Source organism: Anarrhichthys ocellatus, unplaced genomic scaffold (assembly GCF_004355925.1).
Source record: "Anarrhichthys ocellatus isolate YVR2014 unplaced genomic scaffold, GSC_Weel_1.0 scaffold17, whole genome shotgun sequence".
Taxonomy (NCBI): Eukaryota; Metazoa; Chordata; class Actinopteri; order Perciformes; family Anarhichadidae; genus Anarrhichthys; species Anarrhichthys ocellatus.
Window position 1 is genome coordinate 5695031 of NW_022280047.1, and position 20898 is coordinate 5715928.

At 40.9% G+C, this 20898-nt stretch overlaps 1 protein-coding gene across 3 annotated transcripts in view; it reads left to right on the plus strand.

Annotated features, from left to right (window-relative positions):
- The first annotated feature begins 10209 nt into the window (after window positions 1–10209).
- The window catches only part of pdlim5a (PDZ and LIM domain 5a), a 55160-nt gene continuing 44471 nt past the window's right edge, over window positions 10210–20898 (plus strand). For 2 of the 3 annotated variants that reach the window (XM_031856322.1, XM_031856321.1), the window contains exons 1-2: window positions 10218–10357; window positions 10827–11086. In XM_031856322.1, coding sequence (XP_031712182.1) covers window positions 10988–11086 — 99 coding nt within the window. In that variant the 5' untranslated portion in view covers window positions 10218–10357; window positions 10827–10987. Of the gene's footprint in view, window positions 10358–10826; window positions 11087–20898 lie in introns of all 3 variants that reach the window. The other variant, XM_031856323.1, reaches the window with a different exon arrangement.

A 20898-nucleotide genomic window follows, 5' to 3' on the forward strand; every position in this document is an offset into this window, starting at 1 on the left:
TTGCTGAATTAATATTGTTATTATTGGATGGTACATTTATTACATGTTTTAAAAATCCCTTTTTTTTAGACATAACAGAATCCCTCCAGGGAATGAATGGCATCAACTCTTGCTCTTAACTGGTTGATTATTCCTGTAATTAGTGTAATCCTTCCAGCAAGACTAATTAGCAGCACACAGCAGCAATTACTGCAAGTTCAAAAATTAGCTCTTGATTCACAACTGTTGTAAACATTTGGTGTAATGTCTGTATCATCTGCATTTTAACATTTGATACTTGTGCATCTGTTGGTTTTATACCTACAAACATGATGGGGCAACGAAGGTGAGGGAATGTTGGGGTAGCACTTTTTTCATGTTTGTTCATGTCATGATTAAACACTCTGAATCCACCTTTTGTCACATTTTCATCACTCTGAGAGGAGCACACATGATTACACTTGTATTTCACTGATTGCAAATCCACGGATTACGTTCAATGAGAACACTTGAGGCGAGTGTTCTTTTTTTCTCCAATATCTACATGGCCAAGGTCACTTACGTAATTACTCTGATATCATACCACATAATGTTTATTACTTTTGTTAATTTGATATAGCCCCCCTAAAATGTTCTTCAGCCCCCCCAAATAATTTGGCATTTTTGGCTTAAAAAAAAAAAAAGAAAAAAAACCTTTTTTTTAATTTTTATTTTGGTGATGTCATTAAATTAAACTATTGTTTCTCACATGGACAAGTTATTTATAACTCTAACATGCTACATATGTGCGTGCGTTCTGGTTTGTATGTTTTGTCACCCTTCAAATTACAATCCTGCTCATAATAAAACAAGTAAATAACTCAAAAGTTGACACTGTCAGGTCCATTCTCCATCCATTGTGTGCGGCCCCTTTAAGAATTAGGATTTGGGAGTGACGCGGACATGAAAGCTAGTTTATCCGTCTTTCCTTTACAAGCAGGACAATTATTTCTCTCTCTTTATTTGAGAAAAGTTCATATTTGTGTTGTCAAATTTCACTATGACCCTGAAATTCTGTCTCTTGTGTTATCATATACTGAATGCAAGCAAAACTACAGAGCAAAATCACACTCTTTCTGATCGAACCAATCTATGAACTGTCTGAAACAATAGCTATCCGCGGCCCCAAATGGGCCCCAACAAAAAATTGCCGCGCGCTTCACGCACCAACATACCACTCCCCTTGGGGCTAAGCCCCCCTTTTCTTTGAATCCTAGAAACGCCCCTGACCACCTTCCTGTGCTCACTGTATACAAATACACTATTGGGCAGATGGTTGATGCCTCAGGGCCTTTGGAGTGAACCAAGAGGAACAGTGTCTCTTCTACAGAGCCTTGTCTGTCTGGATTGTATGTGTATGTCACTGTACATTAAAAACCAAAACTCCAGTCCGCACAACTTCTTTGCTGAACAAATTAGATCATACAAATACTGTATGCACGCTTTCCTACATGTGCATATTAACATACTATGACAAAGGGATGTTTGATTTTTTTACTATTCATATACCTTATCCAAAAAATACCTCTGTTTAAATGCATTTTTGGCAATTAACTGACTTTATTTTGAATATTTCTTATTAAACGACACGTCTGACTGTAACGTCTGACTGTGTGCCTCTTGTGTATATTTTTCATCATGCTGCCTCCCCGTCCCTCCCTTCAGCTCTCTTTCCACTAGCCCAGACCTGAACTCTCCAGACTTGCCTTTCTTCATCCATCCACCAGATGCCATCAGACTTTTTCACTAGTCTCAGTCACATGACGCTTACATCCACTTGTTCACCTGTTCCTCATTCCCCAATTATTCCCACAGTATTTATACCAGCCCATCTCCAGTTTGCTCTCTGACTCTGAGCGCAGTCGCACTGTACAATGCAATCTGGAACCTGAATCCTTTTTGGGTACCTCTCCTGCCCTGTTCACCGAGGATTTTCTGTTACTTCTGTTTGGACTTGCCATCAGCACCAGTAAGCTTTGTGTCCCTTTCAATAAATCATTGAACTTATCCTGTCTGCCTGTCGGTACCCGGGTCCTTTCCTTGCAGCCTCGTAATCACCTACCTGACAAAGATCATCATATGTTTAAAGCGTCTAAAACCTCAACCTCTTATGAGCTTAGAAACAAAACTGCCCTGTTTTCAGCTTTGAGACGAGGCATTTTCATTGCAATTATCTTAAGTAGGAGAAATCCAAAAAGTAACACAAACTCAACAAATTACATGGATTTTACTGCACAGGAAGGTTCATTTAAAAAGTTAACTGTAGCAGGCAGGCAAATGTGGAGTGAGAAGCACAATATTTGTGTGCGGGAGTATGGTTACTTTAAATGTAATGGCAGCAAATGGCCACTAGAGGGAGATGGTGAATCATATAACTTATATCCAAAGGAAAGTCAAAGAAAATAGCAAAAAATGTCACAATAGCCCACAGTTGTGTAGTAGGTACTGTGTGTTTCTCATTAAATATGCACCTGACACCGCATTCATTCCTATTTGGATCAGAGTTTAAAATGTTTTAGGCTTATTGCATGAAAAATCGCAGCTGGTGTTTGTGAGACTGAAGACGATGGATGAAGCAAGGCTGCCATCCAGTCAAACAATGCGATCCTCTCGGTGCTTTTCTGTCCTTAAGCACAACAACTTTATGACAGACACATGTGCATTTGTGTGTGCGTGTCTGTGTCTGAGTGAGGGAGAGCGAGATTACATCACCATGCAGGGAAGCGTACCCTTGCAGTGAAACCAAGGCTGCGTCCAACTGAAACTGGAGATGCATAATAACCAGTTAACAGGCGGACGCTGCTCTGCCTTTATGTGGACGGATGCGGCCACTTTAATTACAACAAGCCCATCATGCCGGTGCAGGGTGATGCTGTATTTGACCGATATTATCCTGCGAGGAAATCACAGGAAATACATTAATTTAAAAATTGATAAAGTTATTGTGTCTACAGTTTCTTTAAAACGGACATTAACACGGTCACAATGTGTCACTTGATTAAAAGATTTTCTGTTGAGTGTTTTTCCCTCCCCCATAATATGTACAGATACAGAAACCTTTGCACTTAGGAGAAATTAATGTCGCGAACGTGTTGAACCAACTCTGGGGCTGAGTGCGTGATGGCGTTGCTTCATTACTGACGGACCTATCACACAAAGAGCTCAATAAGTGGCGGCGGATCTCTAATAAGCTGTATATTGTCCCAGGACACCGGAGAGTGATAGTAGCACACAGGAGCAGGAGCGAGACACCGCACAACGACACGGTGAGTAAACACCTGCTCAACTCACGGGGAATGCTCTTTCTGCCTTCTGTACTTTATTCAGTGGTCTTTTCCTTGGTGTGTTTTATTTTTGTTTTTTTTACGCAGGGCTATCACGCTTTGGATGGTATTGTAATTGGTTTGTAAATGTCAGTGCAAAAAGAAATAGATTGACTGGAAGAGCTATAGGTTGTTTCTTCTAGAAGCCATAAACCCTGATTTTTGGATTTCAAGAGGCAATCACTGTCATCCAGTCCTGGTGGTGTTAGTGGTTTAAAAAAATACACTGATACCTACCATAACAATTGTTATGGTAGGTATCAGTGTATTCTTTTAAAAACTGCTGTTACACATATTTGATTTGTGATGCTGGAAAGAAATCAGAGTAAATCTTGAGGTAACCTCATTGCAAAGAGAGTGAAATACAGCAGAAAGAAGTAACAGCGGAAGATATAGTGTATTGACATAGACAGAAAGAGGAACAGAGGTGTAGGAAGTGTGTGTGGGGGGCAGGGAAGTATTGATGTTGGCTCCTGCTTTAGTTTGTGCTGAATGGAGCAGATGCTTTGACCTCCCCTTGAGACTCTGCAAATACTAAAGCTCTGCCTCTGGTCAGCTGATATATGGGTAGGTAGCAATGACAAGTACACACACATACATACATACATACACACACAAACACACACACACACACACACACACACTCTACAGCACTTGATTAAACATAGGTTGAGCTTCAGTTTAATTGTGATTCATTTGTCTTTCATCAATTATTTACTACCACTTTCTTTTCTTCTCTCCATCATTCTGTGATCTTTGCTGTCCTTCACCTTTTTCTCTTTACGCCCTGCGTTCATTTCTTCCCTCGGTTTCCGCGGTCACAACAGAACAACTCTGCTAGAGAGGAAGGTAGTAAAGCATGGGAAATGCACAGAAGTTATTCCACCAAAATATTGTGTGTGTTTCTTTGTCTTATTTATGTTTATGGGTTTATGGGGGGAAATTTATGCAAAGTGTCAGGAAGTGCACCAGCCATGCATAAGTCATTATCCACTAAAGCCAGTGACATGACACTGAAGCCTTTGTGATGGCTGCAGTCTGATGAAGGCACAACATGAAAAGTTATGACATACGGTTAAAGTTTAAAGACTGTCAACAATATCGCATGCACACAACAATATAGAACTTGCCATTTTTTATGCAGGAAATGATAACATGGACCAATCATACCACAATTGTGGAAAGCTAAAGCAACTATACTGCCAAAATTTCCAAAACGATTAATAATTAATTTTTTGTTCTCCAAGATGTTCCTGGAACTGGCTAACCACTCTGCACAGTTTGTTTTAATTCTTCCAGCTGCAAGTAGCTGCTCCATTTTCGTTATGCATTGCACAGTGGGGAAAACATGTCTATCAACACTGGACTGAAAACCTTAGCAGCAGCCCATGGTGCCATCTTTCCGTAACTTAAGCATGTTTGTCATTTTTCCAATCTCAACCCAGGACTGAAGCTTCCCTCCTGTTGGGCTGCTGGCAGCCTGGACTATAGCAGAGGAGGTTGTCCAAGGGTCTGGTTCAAAAATAGTTCAGCCAAATTCACTAACAGTCTCACCGGAGCTGAGAGCGCCAAAACAGAGAACAGAAATCAATTGAGTGACACAATGTTTACTGCAGGTCTTGACTTGAGTCATTGACTTTTAGAGGGCAGCCCTACTGTCAACACCCTACAAGCTCACAACACTAATAGACATAGGTGGACAGATAGTGTACTGCAGTGTGGGACTGGGACCTGCAAGTGTTTGTTGACATTGTTTGCCACAACTCACAGTTTCATGGTTTGAGCCTGACCAGTGGTGGGCTGTGATCAATGTAAAGTTTGTCCTCAGTCTGGTGTGAAATTAAATCTCAAAGTTCATCCTCCGGGGAGCATGAATGTGGTCAGTAAAGTTCATGACAACCTGCTCATTTGATTCGGAAATGTATGCCTGAGGGTGCTGCTACAAAAAAAAAGGAGCGCTCAGTGACTCGAGTGTTTATCTGCTTTCAAATAGTAGGTGGGAGGAACGACTAAGAATAGCTGAGCTTAACTAGCGGATGGTCTCTGTGACATTTGTGTACTGCATGTATCAGAGGGAACTTGGCATTTGGCCTCCCTTTGACTGACCCAGACTTGACTCACACATTAAGCAGTTGTGTGTGTGCTCATGTCTCTGTGCAGCTGAAGTCAGATTTCTTTCAGTTTATCTCTCTGAGGATGAACAATTGTTTGTTGTGGGCTGGTGGGCTTGTAGGCAAGGAGGAATATTTTCCACTGTGAAAGTTATAAATGGTGAGTGAGGTCAGACAGGAGATACAGGACAGTAAGCCCATCTCTGGATTCCAGACAGGCCTTCAGTAGTATTATTATATAGTACACTCAATTATGGAGAGATAGTTGTATCTTGGATGCATCAAATCAAGACCAAATTATATTTTGGGATTGTTCATGGATTGGTTTGGCAGTGAATTCAACTATATCCCGAACTGAAACCTTGGAAAGACGAGGCTGCTGCCTTGACTCTGTACCCCTAACTGTGCGGTATTTACAGAGATGGGTTGTGGGATTAGTTAGGCTTATATCAGTCTGGAGGGGTCAGACTGATCAGATGGCATGGAAGACAAATACTCTCCCTAATATAAACAACCTTACACATGTTTGTTTGTGTGAAAGTAAGGTTTGTACACAGAATAATACACATGATTATGATGTTTGTTTTGTTCTTCTGTAATGTCTGTGAGTCCTCTCACTGTTGGTTATTTAGGTCTGGCATGCTCCACATTTCCTCCAAGTTCATCCGTCTAACTGGAGGAGACAGAAAAACAGCACACTATACAAACATGCCTTAGGGTCTTCTAAAGCCAGTTATTTATATTAGTGTATGTTTGCTTTGTCATCTTGCAAGGCAGAATCACACTGCAAAAATGCAAATTCTTACAAATGACATTTGTCTAATTATTAGTCAAAATATCTCACCTAATATGAGACATAATCACCTAACGAGTAACATTTCTGTGAGATATATAGGGACTTGTTTTTAGACAATGTAATATCTTAAGTGATTCTACTTTTGAGCATTACAGGCTTATTACAACACTTCCTAATACTGGTGAAATATAGCTTGAAACAAGTTTTTCTAGCAAATTTATAGATCTCTTTTTATTTTAAAAGGCCTAAATATGACATCGTATTTCAAGAAATCTTACCGAATTTGAATTTCGTTCCATTGGTAGATTATATTGCAAAAACACCTGTTATTTATTAGTACATTTTAAACTGTAGTATGCGAGATGGGTTACAGCATAATCATAACCTTTTTCAGCATACAGCATGGCAACTTCACACCTGGGAGTGACAAATTATCATAGTAGATAATTTATGTTTTGAATTTGACTGAAAGGATTTAAACTAATTTCGAATATTTGCTATTCAGACCACAGCTGTTGTCTTCCGCTTTGACCTGAAACATACGATTTATACACAAGAGAGATTGGTTGTATGCTGGGACCTTTTAGCTCATGTGTGTGTGTGTGTGTGTGTGTGTGTGTGTGTGTGGGCAGCTGGCAGAATATGCGGGTGGCGGGGGCCCCCTTTTTATTCACGTGGATGATGCATTAAATGTCATTCAGAGGGGCAGATTGTCAAAGCATTAAGGGGTGGGGCTTGTCTCAATGTGTGCGTGTGTGCGTGTGAGCGTGTGTGTTTTCCCTACGGGGCTAAGCTATGATCATTAAGCATGTGGAGAGGTGAGCATATGGGGACTGGAATAGACCATTTGACAGAACAAAGGACTGGCAGGGTGTCTGAGGTTTCGAGCTATATAGCGCACTCTCTATTGTTAGTGTTTGATATCATTATCCTTTGGACCACAAATCTCCTTTGTTGTCTCTGTTACAGTTTTTGGCCATTGGCCATTTGTGACAATACAAGCAATTGATCAAATGTTTTGAGACAGTGAAATAGACTGGGTGGCCCCTGGGAGGGCCCATATTTTAGAAATTTTATCTTCTTGAGACTCAAAACCAGTGGTCTTGTCGCATGGGAATGGACATTGAAACATGACCCAACAGTAGTAGTATAGTACTATTATACAAGTGAGTCTTGGCGCTAAATCCACAACATTAGTCCCTATAGTGACTATATGTTTTTACCTTAAAGGGGCATTTTGTATGATTAATCTCCAAAAAGAATGACAAAGCACCTTGATACAGGTGTTCGTCTGTGGAGACTTGTTGCTTTTCTAGCTTGATGTCACTGGTCAAAACTTTTATACTCAGTAGTAGCTGCCCTATAGCACAGCCTAAAATAAAAGGATAAAGTAGAGGGACTTGGATGACTTTAGAGAAGCCAACGTTGGTTTCCTTTAAAGCCGTGCTTTCATTGCTGTAGCTTCATCGAAAGAGGCTAAAACCCCACTCAGCTAGAGATGGCGGGTACCATGATGGTGGTTATCAGCTGTTTTTGTTAAAAAGGGGTTTCTTCTTCAAGCTCCGAGCGCATTCTCATAAAGAATAGGCTTTTGGTGCATTCGCTGCAATGCCGGCAGACTTCAGCAAATTAAAAGTGGTATGGTATGAAGGAATTATGTTTTTACAAACGACGCATCACATCCATACGCTGGTGTTGGGCAACAGTGTTTGGCAGAAATGTATTTATTATTTGGGGAATAGTGTTGTTTAATAATTAAATATACAAAGAAATATAATTGCCGATGACACTATAAAAATGTTCATATTAACCGTTTGGACTTTTGTTACACAATTGAATCAATTTCAAACAGTTTCATTCTTCTACCGTTCGCCTCCCAGATTGTCATTTCTCCAACAGGTTATCTAATGATCTAGCCAGGTTAAAAGAGAGCCACCTTCGTAAACCGAAAACTCTGGCTTCAACATACCTTGCTAACCCACCAATCTCGCTTTGTGGTACGCCCCTCTGATTTTCTGTTGTTCTCTGTTTACCTTGGATACCCCTGACCTTAGGGCGTACAATGTTAAAATGTGGGACCTCATCTAGAGAGGAAAGGACAGGATGTTATAGTAACTGCTGTTGTGGCTAATCAGCAGTGTGTTTTTGAATAATTTAACAGGATAGACTGCTGGCATTAATCTGGTTACTACAGTTAAATGTTAGCTCCCATGGTGTTCACCATAGCATCAACCAAGGCTAACCAGGACTCACTCGTTATCCATGTCATCTCCATGTATAAAGATGTGGTTAGTCCTTTTTACAACAGGCATGAGCAACTATCTGTGCTATAGCTTTCAATAAACATGTGTAATTGCATTCACTGTAAAATTTAAGTTAACCCCCTCAGCTCTGCAGAGGAAACTGTGTTAATGACTCCACCGTCTCTGCTCCTTCCTATTGCTCTGCTGTTGTTAAACCTGGCCGTGCTGGAGAAGTGTGCACTGTCTGTGTTAGACTCACTGTGGGAACGTCCATTTAGCAGGTTAATGAAGAGCATCCTGTGTTTATGTGTGTGACTTTGTGTATTTATCTTCTCACACTGTGTATCCATCATGATGTTGCCTGATGAAAAGTGCTAGAGGCAGGTTCCATGTAATAGTTAGCCTGCTTGCTTCTCCGTCTTGTCTCTCTGTCTTAGTTCTGTGTGCACTTTCTCTCTCTTCTGTCTGGAAGACCGTCCAGTCTCTGTCCAGCCACCTCCTCTAAGCTCATGTGCAACTTATTTTTCAAGCTATCCATCTCCTCTTTGATATTTGCTGAAAAAGTATTTCGATCTAGCAGTGCAGTGAACACAGTGCGGAGCTGTGACTTGGCTAGAGGCACTGTGTGTGTGTGTGTGTGTGTGTGTGTGTGTGTGTGTGTGTGAGAGAGAGAGAGTTTTGTCAGGGCCAAGAAAGGAATGGGATAAGTGTTTAATTGAGCCACTACAGTATCAGTCTAAAGTCAATATTGATCTGTCTGGGCTAGAAAAGCGGGAATGGACAAAAGCCAGTGAAGTGCAGAAGGAGAAGAACTGCCAGCTGTCCTGACACAAATAATGAGGAAACTGATAAATAAGATGGAAATGGTGGTGCTGCACATAGGCATTTGATTGCTTACTTCTCTGTAGCAAAATGTACAGATATTGAGGAAGAGATGGGTTATCCTTGCCACTTAGATTTTTAAAGAGGGAGCGGTAGAGGCATACCACATAAAACGGATGTATCTATCAAGCAACTGAAGCTGATTAGTTTAGGACAAAGGAGCTATGGTATAGAAAGTAGCATCTAAAAAATAAGGTGACAGTCAATTTAATGCCAAATGTTTAAAAAGTCAGTGTGACATCAACTGAAGAGTTTCATCCTTGTCTTATTCATACTGGGGCATCGGCGCAGCAGTAGTGAAACGACCACGTAATAGGAGTTGAACAAGGTGATCCTGAGCTTGTATCAAGTCACCATCACCCCGATGTATCATTTAAGGATAACCTTTGAGAGACATTTGGATCAAAGCCTTTGGGATGTGTCCTCGGGTCACGATCTGGTTCCACCTTAAATGAAGCAGCCTGCAGCATTGAGTCAATGTTCCCAAAATATCTGGATGAAAGATAAACTGTCCTCTCCTTTGCCCCTCTCTCCCTCCCCTCGTGATTTTCTCTGTGTGAAGTGCTCCCACGCTCTTTTCCTTAATCCCCCCCCCCCCTTTTTTGTCTCCCCCTTAGTTTTTTTCAAAGTGTCTCCTCCCATCCCCTAATCTCCCCACTTCATATCATCTCCCTCAGTTCTCCTCCTCTTCTGTGTCCCACTCACTCCACCCACGGTTGATTCCCCTCCTCTTTCTCCTCCCTCTCTCCCAACCTAACCTCTACCCGTTCTTCCTCTCGCCTCCCTCTTCTTCTCTCCCCTCCTCCACCTTTCCCCTCCCCTCTGTCATTAGCTGGTATATAAGAGCATTGCATCCTTCTCTGCCTCTCTCACACACATACAGTGTGTCTGCTGGGAAGGGGATAGTCAAGGGGAAACTAGAGATTACATTGTCTACCTGCCTGTGAAGGAATTATTTTCCTCTTTGGAATTTCCATTAAAAAGGTACAGCATTTTCCATTAACAATTTAATAGCACTAAATAGTATGAACTGTTATGCAATTAAATGAATGTTAGCTGTGTAATTGTGCTCTTGTGAGGTATTCCTGGGGGGTGTTGTAAGTATTTTATGCTCCTGAACTGCTGCAGCATACTCGAGTATCGTTTGCATGTATATGTGTTCATGTTTTCGCCTGTTAACAAGTGTGCATATTGTTTCATCATGACATTTTAATAATTTTTGAAAATTTGAACCATGAAAATTCATGTTGAATATGTGCATTTTTTTGTGTGTTTACTGAGAGTCGCTGTATAAAATTTGCTTTCCACTTGTGCTTCCTGTACCCTCCCTTTGCATTATTCTCTTGACCTCTTTTGTCATCCCTCACCAGATTTTTCTTCCCTTTTCACTTGTTTTACACAAGCCATACAATGACAAATCCGATGTATGCTTTTCCTTCCTATCTTCCCTCAGATCTTGCAACAACACCCTAAACGGCCATATTCTTACCAATCATCAACACCCTCTGACATTACTACTATCACCTGATCTGCAACACATTTTCCTGCTGTCACCATCATATCACTTGTCAGTGACATCGACGCCGAGCTAATTTGACATCGCCCAAGGAGACCATGAGCAGCAACTCCAGCGTCACGCTCTTAGGCCCGGCCCCCTGGGGCTTCAGGCTACAGGGAGGGAAGGACTTCAACATGCCCCTCACCATCTCCAGGGTAAGACTAAAACACTCCCACTTTGACAAACACACACACACCCGTGATTATACGTCTGCTCCGACACACTATCTGCTATGCGATAAAAGCGCATGTCCTGTCTCCAAACTCTTTCATCATAGTGCAGCTGCAGAATGACATCCCAGCAATGCCACATGGCCTATAAGTGATTAAAAAGATGAACACTGGTTAGCAGCCCCCCCCCCCCCTCTCCTTTCCTTCTTTTCACCACCTCCCCCCCACCCCACTTGTCAAAGCTCAGCCGAATCATTCGCCATCCGTCATGTATCGACCACACAGGAAACCCTTTCTCGCTCTCCACGCATTCCACTTCACTTTGGAGTGTCTGTGGCAAAAGTGCCACAATCAAATCTTGGCTTCAGCCCATCTGCTCCAACAAGTAACTTGATGGTCCCTTGGTTTCTGTGGCTTTCGGTGTCTACTCCCAACGTTACCCCTTGTTGCCCTCCCAGTCTGAGTCTGCGGTTCATTCACACATTAAAGTTCACACAAATATGTTTCCCCCATCGCTTTAACTAATGATCCTGAAACGGATAATCCCGCTCGGGCTTCTGTTCCGTTCTGCTTGGACAGTGCAGCTTCACTGGCACACACAAAGTACAGTGGAGCATGCATGTGCTGCGCCCACATACACCATTCTAGTGCATTCCCACGCACACGCTCACAAATCACTAGAACTGGCAGTGTATAGACTAATGACAACATGAGACTGATGATGAATGGCTTGCCAGGTCCTGTGCCAATCCCCCTTGGGGCCGCTTGGGGTTGCCATGTTGGTGTTATTACATTGGATGTGATACTTTCCCCACTAACTGAAGCCATGTGGATTCTTACCACAGTTGTTTGTTTGTGTGTGTTTGTCTACGGGAGTGTGTGCCTGGACTCAAAATTATGGAAGATGCTATCTGAGTAACAGAGAGAAAAAAATGGACAGAAGGCAGAAATAGAAAAAATGAAACAAAGGAGATTAATTCTGATAAAAATATTCTGCATCGCAAAGAATTTATTCTGAAGAAATCATGTTGATAAAACGGATACAAAATAGATGATAAATGGAAATAAATGGCGATGTTGACATTGGTCAGTAAAGGTTTTCTTATTCCCAAGAAGTTAGCAGTAACTAAACTATAATTGTCTCAGCATCCCACTCTGACCTTTACTGCAGTATCACAATGACCGTTTTATGGTTTGAGGTTTCAAGACATTGGCAGTGTGAGCAAGCGCTGGTGCAGTTAAAATAAATGTTTGTTAAAATAAATGTTTGTTCAGTCTGCTTAAGACTGTAAAGTGCACTGTAAGTAGATTGTGTGACTTATGAGTATGCCTTCATACTTAAAGGTATCATTCCTTCATCCCATCATACCCTGCTATTTGTTTCTGTCTCTCTCTCTTTCATTAGATCTAATGTAAGATATGACTCACTTCTTCCAAATATAGTTTTCAGTCTATTCAAGAACCAAACCTAATCGTATTAAATCCTTTTTATGGTTGACGAAGGGCAGTGCTTCTGACCGCTGATCACCCATAAACACACATTGCTCTCTGCCAGTCCAACCATGGAGTTGGTTCCACGAAGGGGTAATAAGGGAACGCTGCACTCCTGCCAAACCACACTTAGCCTCACAGCTGCTGTTGCAAAGCTCTATACGTATGTGGATGTACGGTGTGTGTTGTTTACGGCATATGTCATAGCCATGGTATAACCACATTGTACCGGTACTGCATCTGAGGGTCAAGTGAAGGTGTAACCACAACTGTACGTCCTGAGTGTCTTTTTACAGTCTAACTGGCCACGATTGACAATACTGCTTCTCAAAGTGCCAATGAGATGTTTTAACATGGCAACATAGTTTGACATTGTCCATGAAAGGAGATATTTGGAGAAGAAAGGAAAAGATTTTAGTGAGGGAGTGGGGTTGCTAAGTTCTCCTTTAACATATTTATTGATAGCCTGCATCATCTTGCAGGCAGAGGTTTCCACATTAATCTATATACAATACTGTACATTGTAATGCAGGTACTGTTCAGCAAAACAGCTGGACGTACTGGTGTAAAACAAGTAAGAGTCTTGTTCAGTGACTGATGATGGGCTTAAAGAGAGCAATGGATGTGTAAGCTGTAATAGTTTAGATACACAATTGCCTCAATCAGTGGCAGACTTAATACCTTGCCTTTTTGTGAAGCAACCATTTAAGTTAATGGATATGCTGCTAAAAAGATGTTTGTAGAAAATGGCCTGCAGAAGTACTCCTGTAAATCCTTATTAAAATCATTTATCTTGCAATCCATTTACTTGTTTAACAGATCAAAGGATTTTCAAGAGCAAGGTCCCTCATGTGGGGAGGCAGAAAATAGCTGCCCTCGATTCACAGTTAAATTTATAACACGGTGAATCAATATTTAAACCTTTCTGCCCACTTACAGGATCCCCAGCTAAAATAATTTATTAAAGGATGGAAACCCAGGGGAGCAAGTGCACTAAGATTCTGAAAATAGACGCATCGTTTCTCAGGACAGCTCCCTGTGACCGCACCCACTCATGAGACAAATTGATCTTGGATCTGTACCCCTGTGTTACGAGCTCCCGGGTCCAGGCTGAATATTGACCAGAGGGCATCTTGGGTATTTTAGAGACTCCCAAGTACAAACTGCAACATTATGCCAGGAAGTGTCGATAATAATGCGTCCATCTGTCGTCACTGCATGAATCCTTCCTCTAGAGCTATACATAGAAATGTCTGTAATGATTAACTTTGGAGAATTGTTAATCACAGGAGATTGAGTTTGTGCTGTGAATACAGCAAGGTGAGTGGAACGCTAATCTATATTAATACCTTTTCATGGAAGAATGCAGTTCTTGGAACTCAGCTATGGCTGCCTCCTGCCTCCAATGCTTCAACACGCGATAATAACAACTGACCACATGTGATGGGTCTATTTCAAAGAGTGTTCAGTTCTATACATAGTCTCTGTCTTTTCTCTCTGCATTACTGCCTCCCTGCCTCTATTTTCCCCCTCTTACAATACCTGCTATTGCACTCGCATCGCATCACTGTCCAGGTCTTTGTGCCTTAACCTTTCATACCAGACTACCAGAGCCAAATGACAGACTTATTTGACCTCAATCTATCTTAATCAAACAAGTCCTGTGCTTCCCTCTGAGTATCTATCTATCGTAGTAAAATAGAGCCAGAGCCAGAATCAACAACTTATCATTTCCTCTCCCACAAATCAACCTGTCAGTGCTGATGTGTGTACTTGTTGGCACACATTTGTTATATTTGGAGAATGTAACAGACTGGACTTTTCTGCGTTCACTGCAGCGCGATACTGAATCTTACACCCCTTAACATTTGTGAGACCTGATGTTGCATTCCAAGATTTGGTGTTCAGTTTTTGTGGCTTTTTTTTTTATGCCACTGATCTTTTATTATTACTAGTTATCTATAAGCATTTGTGAGGTTGTTTGGCATCATTATAGCTGTGATGAGTTGAGAGAAAAGAGGAGGATTACTTTATGAAAACGCGCTCATACCTTCAGATTGTATGTTGACAGTTATCTGGTCCTACTGGTGACCTCACTAGGACATTTCTGTCTTCACCGGTAATGGTGCTGACTAATCCATCGTAAAAAGCCCTATCAGTGTCGCACGTGCCAGTACAGAAACCGTGCTGAAGTTAAAATCACGCCGTGAATCCTCTCAGGTGTTGATACAGTTTTTCATTCAGGGTCACACTATCTTGCACTAGTTGAAATGACTCGTGTAAGTGAACAAACCTTACTATAGCGATCAATTGAAGGACATGACAATAAAATATACTGAAAGAATCATCCTTTAAAAGATGTTTTTTGAAGGGTAGTGTAGCTGGAATGAACAGAAATATAAGAGGACAGAAAACGTTTCTAACAGGTGACGGACAAGCACAGCCAGGTCATAACATCCACTGCAGTGAATTCACAATCAAGAGACTTGAATACCATATTGTCTAATGTGGTTATAATGTATTTTCCACAGTAGCTAATCTGGCCGTGTGCCTTCCTCTCAGGATACCGGCCTCATGTCTGGTATCATGTTTATTCATTGTAATATTGGTTGACTACAAGATATGATAGACAACTGTTAATGGCTGTGGGTTAGGAGTTCAATAGAAGGGAAACAGCTGGAGCTATCCTCTTTCCTCTTTGGCTTTTAGGTATTTGCTCTTGATGCTTTGTTTGGACGTTGTTCAGTGGACTCTAGACCCTGACGTCTCATTCCTACTGGCAGAATAGAGAAGAATTGAAGTAGTAGTAGAATAGAAGACAAAGTTGGCCATTTGGTTCTCTAATGAATGGCTTATGTAAGGGACCTTGCATGCACTGCTGTGTTTGCAATGAGGCTTCTCTAAATACGCAATTTTAAGATATTCAACTGCCTCATTGACCAGAAACCCCTTGATTTTCACACCTTGCTAAACATTCAAGCAGTTTTCATTCCCACAGTCTCTGAATGGATTTCTCACCCCCTGAGCTACAACTTGATTTAAAACACACTCAAAATATAGGAAAAATAATTGTTACCCTATATCATTTTAATGTTTTTTGGCAAGGTTTTTCTTTTCAGATGTTGACTAATAGCGTTCCAATTAGAACATATTACAAACAAGTTCAACATGATTTAACCTGTAACTTAAAACCACGATTAATTACAGCCTCTGTAAGTGTGTATGCCGCTGATGACGTACACTCTGGGTTCATATGGAATAATAACAATCCAGTCTTGTGTTATTATGGCTGTATTCCTGAGTGTGTGTTCACCAGCCTTGCCAATTGCTAAGTCCCGCAGCGCCATGACGATCACATCATTGAGTCTGGGGCCATGAATACTGGCTTGTTCGCTTCTAGTTTATAAAGTAGTTCGTTTTTTACAACGGGAAATAATGTCATGTGGATTTGTTGATTCTGGTCCTGTGTGTGGTATAATAACAATATAGCCCTCTGTTACATATGTTACACTGTTACTGTAACTCCCTCACTTCATTTACATGTGAAGGAGACATCCAGCCATCAACTTAAAGAAAGTGTCAGTTTATTTTGTTGGTGTTTACTTCTCCTTGATCTGCCTTGTCTACAACTACTCATAGAGTAAATTATATCTTATTTTTTCCAAAATGTATTCATTTATTGGTACCCTGTGGAGTTGTTGATCCTTAGTGCATATGAAGCAATGTTGTTAAGAGTGGATCCCTGCTGTGGTACACATACATACGCATTCCTTCCAGCTGTGTCACACAATTCCACTTATCTACAGGTGGCAGTAAAGTGCCAAGAAATGCAGTAACTTCCCAGCAAAAGCAGAGAAGAAGAAGACTAAATGTGCACGTAAACAATGCAGCTTTCAAACTTTCCAAAGAAGTTATTTCTGCAACGGTTTTATGAGGAAGTAAATCCATTCGAAACATTTGTTAGACCTCACAGATACATGATGTGTTTAGGTGAGTAACACTGAATGTAAACAGAAACTTTGACTACAAGAAAACTCCACCTTTAAGCACGTACTCTCAGCTTCAGGTTTAGTGCATGCATTGTGTTGTTTTGGGATTAAGAATAGAATTACTACGCTGACTTTGCAGCACGTTGATGGACATTATCTGTAACCTTTTTAGTGGAACAATTATTTGAAATCCCATATCAGAGGAATCATTGTATCTAATAATATCAAGAGAAAGCAGCTTAATCTTAATAAGGTTTATCAGATCGTATCAGAGGTGGATTATGCTTGAATGGGGGCTTCTTGTAAGAATGGCAGATCTCTCTCTGTCTCTCTCTGTCTTGTGCAAAGCTGTTTAATGTATACAATGTGTTTTTGTGGTTTTGGCAGCTGTTGCTGCAGTGAGCTATCATGCCAAATAGCCTTTCCTTAATAGGGTCTCACATTCACATACAAGTCAGGAAGTGATTATTAGACACTGGTGTGCACACACAGCTTTAAGGAAAGAAACCTTTTCATTAGATTGAAAGTGTGTGTGTGTGTGTGTGTGTGTGTGTTAGTTATTATTAGAGTGCCAGCATGGGTACACATGTGCAAACACACACCATGCATATACTGTTACATAATTTAGAGAGATCCACTAGTTACCCAGTCTCTATTCTTTTCTCCATGTGACGTGTATGGCATACTCATACTTCAGGCATTTTGTGGTGACATATGACTAGCCAGCAGTAATGTTTGATGTACCTTTCTATTTATTAGTAATGCAATGGTCTCTTTTAGATTCTTTCAACTGATGATCATTTTCAAAAACTCGACTTTTAACCCCGAAGCAAACAATCTGCCAGCGTCAGACTCCTTATAACAGCTGAAAAAGAGCAGTGGATTTTGTTGGATAAACAATATATCCTGTTTCAGGTATTCCCATGATGCACTTGATATTACTGCATGATTAACCTCATTCAGGAGCATACATTATGAATTAAACGTTGCCTGACACAGTTTAATAAGTGTTACTGATGGATCCAGCTTCGTTGAGGTGATGTCCACCTCAGCTTCTGTCTCCTGCACTTTCTAGATCTTCCCTTCCCTCTCTTTTAATTTTTTCCATCTCTATCTCTATGTCTCCTTCATAAATGTCACTCACCACTATATTTCTTCCACTGTCTCATACCCTTCAAATCCGTCTCAATTCATTCATGTAATGTTTTGTCGTTAGTTTACTGTTTACTTAGCAGAGCACCAAATCTGACATTCTATTTCCCCCGCACATGTTGCATTCCGATATCAATACTCTGGTGATAAATAACGAGCTGTCCCATAAACAAAAAATGTTTGATAAAATATGAAGGAAATGGAAATATTTTACAATTTTTCCATATTACATTTTTCTGTTCCTACTTGAGATTCAAAAATACAATAAAGGAACATTTCCTGTCATGTATGATCACAGTAAAAGAAAATATCCGGCCTGAGAGGAATAAGTATTTCCAAAGGCTGGCATCTGGTGGCGTCTTCTGTCGATTTCTGAGTTATGAGGAACAATCTGGGTATTCGTGTTTCGATCATAGGGTGAGTCAATCTGTCACTCCTTGTGCTGAAAGCAGCCATTGTTCAAAGCACTCTAACTGGTCAGTGAATGTTCAAACCAGACATTGTTTCAGCACCCTGGCTAGCCCTTATTGCTATGTGTTGGAACCAGCTTACTTTTTCAGAGCACTTAAATCAGACGGCGTATGTGTTGAAAACTGACGTTGCTGGAAGCATAATGGCAAGTTCATCTGTGAAAGCTTTAACACGCTGCATGTGTTTTTCTCATTCTTTTGAGTGTTTTATATAATATATAATACGGCAGGGAACTTCTACACAAAGGTAGTGAATGTTGAAAAGGCAGAATATCAGGTATTTTATGAAGAAAAGAAGTTCAAGCACATACAGTATACCAGCTTTTATAAATTGTGAATTTTTTACCTTTAATGAAGATGGAATGGGTAACTTTATCTAGCAGAACCTCAAGCGACTGTAGGAATAATGTGATTTGTTAGATTTTAAAGGCGCAGACAAACAATGTCGTCCTGCCGATAGGGGTGTCCGATCAGAAAACACTTTGTGTCGTACTCAACGGCAGTTACCTTCAATGTTTTTGTTATTTGTTTTAGAGGACCACCTGATGAATGTAAGTAAAATGTCCACTTTCCTTTTAGCTCTGTTTAGGTCTTTACTAACAGCTAAAAAAAAACATCTTTATCAGGGCATAACAGTGAGCTCTGTATGAGAAGGATTTTAATGCAGGCTTCTACGGCAACTTAAGTCACCATTTGTCATAGTGAGATCAACAAGTCCCAGCCTGACAGGAAATTAGAAAATTCCGACACCGTTAATTCCCTTTTCTCATCTGGTTTAGTTGTCTCAGTGTTGGGGTGTTTGTATTCAGAGGGTTATTCATATAAGTCATGGTCAAGTGTTGACGGATGTCCCTGCACATTCGGAGCAGAGCTCAGCTGCTGTCGGAGCGCATGGATATATCTTGTACTGTATTACGGTCTCCAGTGGATTTGTGCGTAATGTTAAAGCTGCTGTTTTCTGTCATGGCCACAGCAACAGAGCTATAAATCAAATACCCCGGGAAACTTGAAGTGCTTGGCTTTTTGCGTAGACAGATTATTTACATTTTTTTTGTTTCTGATTTTCTCAATGATTTGCTGCACTGTCTTTGATATGAAAATTGAAACTACTTTCAGCTCCGAAACCTTTTTTTAAATCATAGTGATTGAAACCAAATGTTTTCTTTTGGAAACGGACATCCCGCCAGCACGACCCATTTCTTTAGACTTATTTGGAATGAGGACATACAGATTAAATAATTTCAACACAAATGGAACCTTTTTATTCTGTTTGTCGTATGGACCGTTGTTCAGAATTCGCTAAACTCTCTGGTATGGATGCAGGTTACTTTGCAAAGTTAGGTTGAGTGTTCCTGTATAGATGGGGGGGGAGAGAGAGAGAGAGAGAGAGAGAGATGGGTGGGGTAGTGGTTATGTGTGTAGGGGGCAGGAACCGAGCACTAATTGGGGGAAAACATGTAATTGAACATTTTGTGGTGAGCATTTGGTCCCTGACGGTGCGAGAGTGGTTAGCATGAACACACACCTTGAGATGGGTCAAAATACACAGAGAAGAAAGAGCCCACAGATTCAGCAGTTTCTTTTCTCCTTCCCCTCTGTTTCTGCCTTCCTTTCCATCCATGCAATTCTAATCAGTGTCAAGTCGATCCCTCATTACTTTGTTCTTCCTGCCCTCTGTGGTTGTGAGTGGTGGTGAGTGATGTTGCGTGTGTTGGGATAATATGACTATAAAAGGTTGGGGCCGCAGAGCCTTAACACTAATCCGGGTGCAGAGTCTCTTTTATTAGCCCTGCCTGTGTCTGTCTGTCTTTGAGTGTGAGCGGGAGACAAAGATAGAGACAGAGGAAAGGGACACGGAGGGGGATGTAACGCACCAAAGACGACTAAACCCACATTGCACCTCCTCATCCTGGACTGCCGTTTCTCATTCAGCTGAAACAGATTTTCTTGTAGAAGCTCCAAATACAATAGCTGCACTTGAATTGATGTATGGTGGGTAAGAGTAAGAGCCACTTCATAGCTAGAACAACCACAAAAAGTGGGCTGTGTGTGTGTGTGTTCGGTGGAGTGGTGTGTGTGGGGTCTTTTTTTCCACCGTGTCAAAAGAAACAAATGACCTCAGTCCCCTTTGGTCACACGTGGACCTTCTGTCTGACCAAGAATGGTCAGAATCACAGCGGCAGCTGCGTTTTTTGTTCTCCAAGGACTTCAGTAATATCTAAGCACCTTTTTGTTACCATCATAACAAACACACTTTACTAAATTGTTAGAAAAATCAATATATCGATATTTGTTAAAGACATTTTGCAGTGATACCCTCACATTGGACTTGGATACAGTGCTTTGGCATCATGGGAAAAAGACAAGAGATACTGAGTGTAACATATGCACATATGTCCCGTCCTCCCTCAGCCTCCTGATAAGAATGTCTCTGGTTGATATGACACATGCTGCCACCAATGTATCGCCATGTTTGTTGGTGACGGTGACTTTGAGTTCAAGACGGTAATAAAAAAAGAAAAATTGACAGATGCTAAAACAATATTTCAGGTCAGACAAACAAAAAAAGTCTCCTTACATGGTATTATATAATATAATGAAACACAATTAAACTCTTTCTCCTGTTTTTCTATCAATGACGATGTTATTTGTGTCACCATCACTTTAATCATTGAGAAATAATCGGCCTCACCTG